The sequence below is a fragment of the Eurytemora carolleeae genome, unplaced genomic scaffold (assembly GCF_000591075.1).
Source record: "Eurytemora carolleeae unplaced genomic scaffold, Eaff_2.0 scaffold1470, whole genome shotgun sequence".
Taxonomy (NCBI): Eukaryota; Metazoa; Arthropoda; class Copepoda; order Calanoida; family Temoridae; genus Eurytemora; species Eurytemora carolleeae.
This window is the reverse complement of record NW_019397364.1, coordinates 39,613-42,070: the sequence shown is the minus strand read 5'-3', so window position 1 is coordinate 42,070 and position 2,458 is coordinate 39,613. Positions and strand designations below refer to the sequence as shown.

The following is a 2,458-nucleotide window of genomic DNA, read 5'->3' as shown; positions in this document are numbered from 1 at the left end:
TAATTACCTCCAAGATTCTAGGGGGTGGGGGTAATTACCCCTAGGATTCTAGGGGGGTATTTACCACCAGGATTCTAGGGGGGGGTATTTACCCCCAGGATTCTAGGGGGGGGTATTTACCCCCAGGATTCTAGGGGGGGGTAAATAACCCCAATAACCCCCCTTATATCCGCCACTGGGTACCCCGGATATAGGCAACACAATTTTTTTTAAATTGTAATTTTAGCTGAAATCATGACTTTATAGAGGACGTGAGTCAGACTCTAATAAAAACGCATAAATAACTTCCAGTTTATATATTTTTTATAACTTATTACTAGAGGGTTCAGAACTAGAGTAAATATCGATATCACACGTGTAGATGTTTATCAGTACTATGCCCCGTATCCGTTCTATCTCATTCTGTTGAATCTTGTGGAACTTGTTTAACGCGGCCAGGCATCGTCTTCCACAACTTAATACTAGACGGCACCAGTTTTCTTGTGAATCAGGCATTGCTCTTAAAGTCCCTTAAAATTTGTTCGAATTTGTACATTTCTTTTATCCTAAGACGTATAATTGATAGATTTGGTATCATCTGATTTACTGACAATGTTTACTGCTACACCTCAAACACACATTTATATGTATCTACTTGTTTAATTCTAAATACAGATTTTTAATTAATTGTTTGTTGCCTACAATTACGAATTTATCTGCACCTCTTTCTAGTAATATTTTTAGATTTTACAAAATGGCGTTACGAGGACTGGTAGAGGGGGACTGTGGAGGACAAAATCCTTTAACCAAACTTAGAGGACATTTTACACAGGCAAGTTCAAAATTTAGTGGATATTTCACACAGTTCAGTTCAAAACTTAGAGGACATTTCACACTAGTCAGTTCAAAGGTTAGTTGATACTGGATATTTCACACAGTTCAGTTCAAAAGTTAGTAGATACTGGATATTTCACACTAGTTAGTTCAAAAGTTAGTGGATACTGGATACTTCACACAGTTCAGTTCAAAAGTTAGTGGATACTGGATATTTCACACAGTTCAGTTTAAAAATTAGTGGATACTGGATACTTCACACAGTTAAATTCAAAAGTTAGTGGATACTGGATATTTCACACAGTTCAGTTCAAAAGTTAGTGGATACTGGATATTTCATGACACTTGTCAGTTCAAAAGTTAGTGGATACTGGTTATTTCACACTTGTCAGTTCAAAAGTTAGTAGATACTGGATATTTTACACTATTCAGTTCAAAAGTTAGTGGATACTGGATATTTCACACAGGCCAGTTCAAAAGTTAGTGGATACTGGATATTTCACACTAGTCAGTTCAAAAGTTAGTGGATACTGGATACTTCACACAGTTCAGTTCAAAATTTAGTGGATACTGGATATTTCACACTTGTCAGTTCAAAAGTTAGTGGATACTGGATACTTCACACAGTTCAGTTCAAAATTTAGTGGATACTGGATATTTCACACTTGTCAGTTCAAAAGTTAGTGGATACTGGATATTTCACCAGGTTTGTGATATAGGTCAGTTTACACTGCACAATTGCTCTTTATCGTGCTCATTGCACTTTCCGAAATTTTATCTTGATTCGAAAAGTTGTCTTTCTATTTAAGAGTTCCTTGTTATTTCTGTAGAATATTAAATAAGGTTAAATTCAACATTTCATTGATGGTTAGCTAAATTCAACAAAAGATGATTTAGCTCTGAAATAAAAACTTTCATACCAAATGTGAGGAATACAGGTAAATTTTATATGTATATTGTACATTATATCTTGTATATTTAGGATCGAGGACGGTTGCAGGAGGGTCTGCGTAGAAGCAACCTAGACAAACTTGGTGGATTTCTACAGCAGGATGTCGAGGGGTTATCAGATCAAGGGCTGGTCACAGAGTTCTTACATGAAACTAGACAGGTAGAGAGTTCCTATACATGAAACTAGACAGGTAGAGAGTTCCTAGACATAAAACTAGACAGGTAGAGAGTTCCTAGACATGAAACTAGACAGATAGAGAGGTCTTATTCATAAAACTAGACTAGACAGGTGAAGAGTTCATGCAGACATTTCAAGTAAAAAGAATGTTTAAACCAAAAAAATGAATTGATTAATCTAGACTCTAAAAGCATGTTCATGCAGTTTATTCAACGTCAGGTTACAGCTTTGAGACCTCCGACAACATTTAGAATGGGATCCCTACTTCAAGAACTCAAATCTATAGGTCTATTTTATCAAAACTAGCCTTATAGGGCGCTTCGCGCCCCTCTTCTAAATTAATTGTGAACATGTTCTCTTTGTGTACATCGTAAAACAAAACAAAAATAATTCGCGGATTTTCACAAAAAATTTCGTGGATTTTCAAAATTTAAAAAAATTTAATGAAGATCGAATTTTGATGGAGACAAATATTTGAAATTTTGATCATTCATAAACCTTCCCTGGGGTCCCTAG

General features: G+C 35.6%; 1 protein-coding gene across 1 annotated transcript in view; it reads left to right on the top strand.

Annotated features, from left to right (window-relative positions):
• The first annotated feature begins 701 nt into the window (after window positions 1-701).
• Window positions 702-2,458, top strand: part of LOC111713762 (peroxisomal targeting signal 1 receptor) — a 23,981-nt gene continuing 22,224 nt past the window's right edge. Inside the window, exons 1-3 of the mRNA XM_023488708.1 lie at window positions 702-811; window positions 1,796-1,924; window positions 2,162-2,242. Coding sequence (XP_023344476.1) covers window positions 734-811; window positions 1,796-1,924; window positions 2,162-2,242 — 288 coding nt within the window. The 5' untranslated portion in view covers window positions 702-733. The remainder of the gene's footprint in view (window positions 812-1,795; window positions 1,925-2,161; window positions 2,243-2,458) is intronic.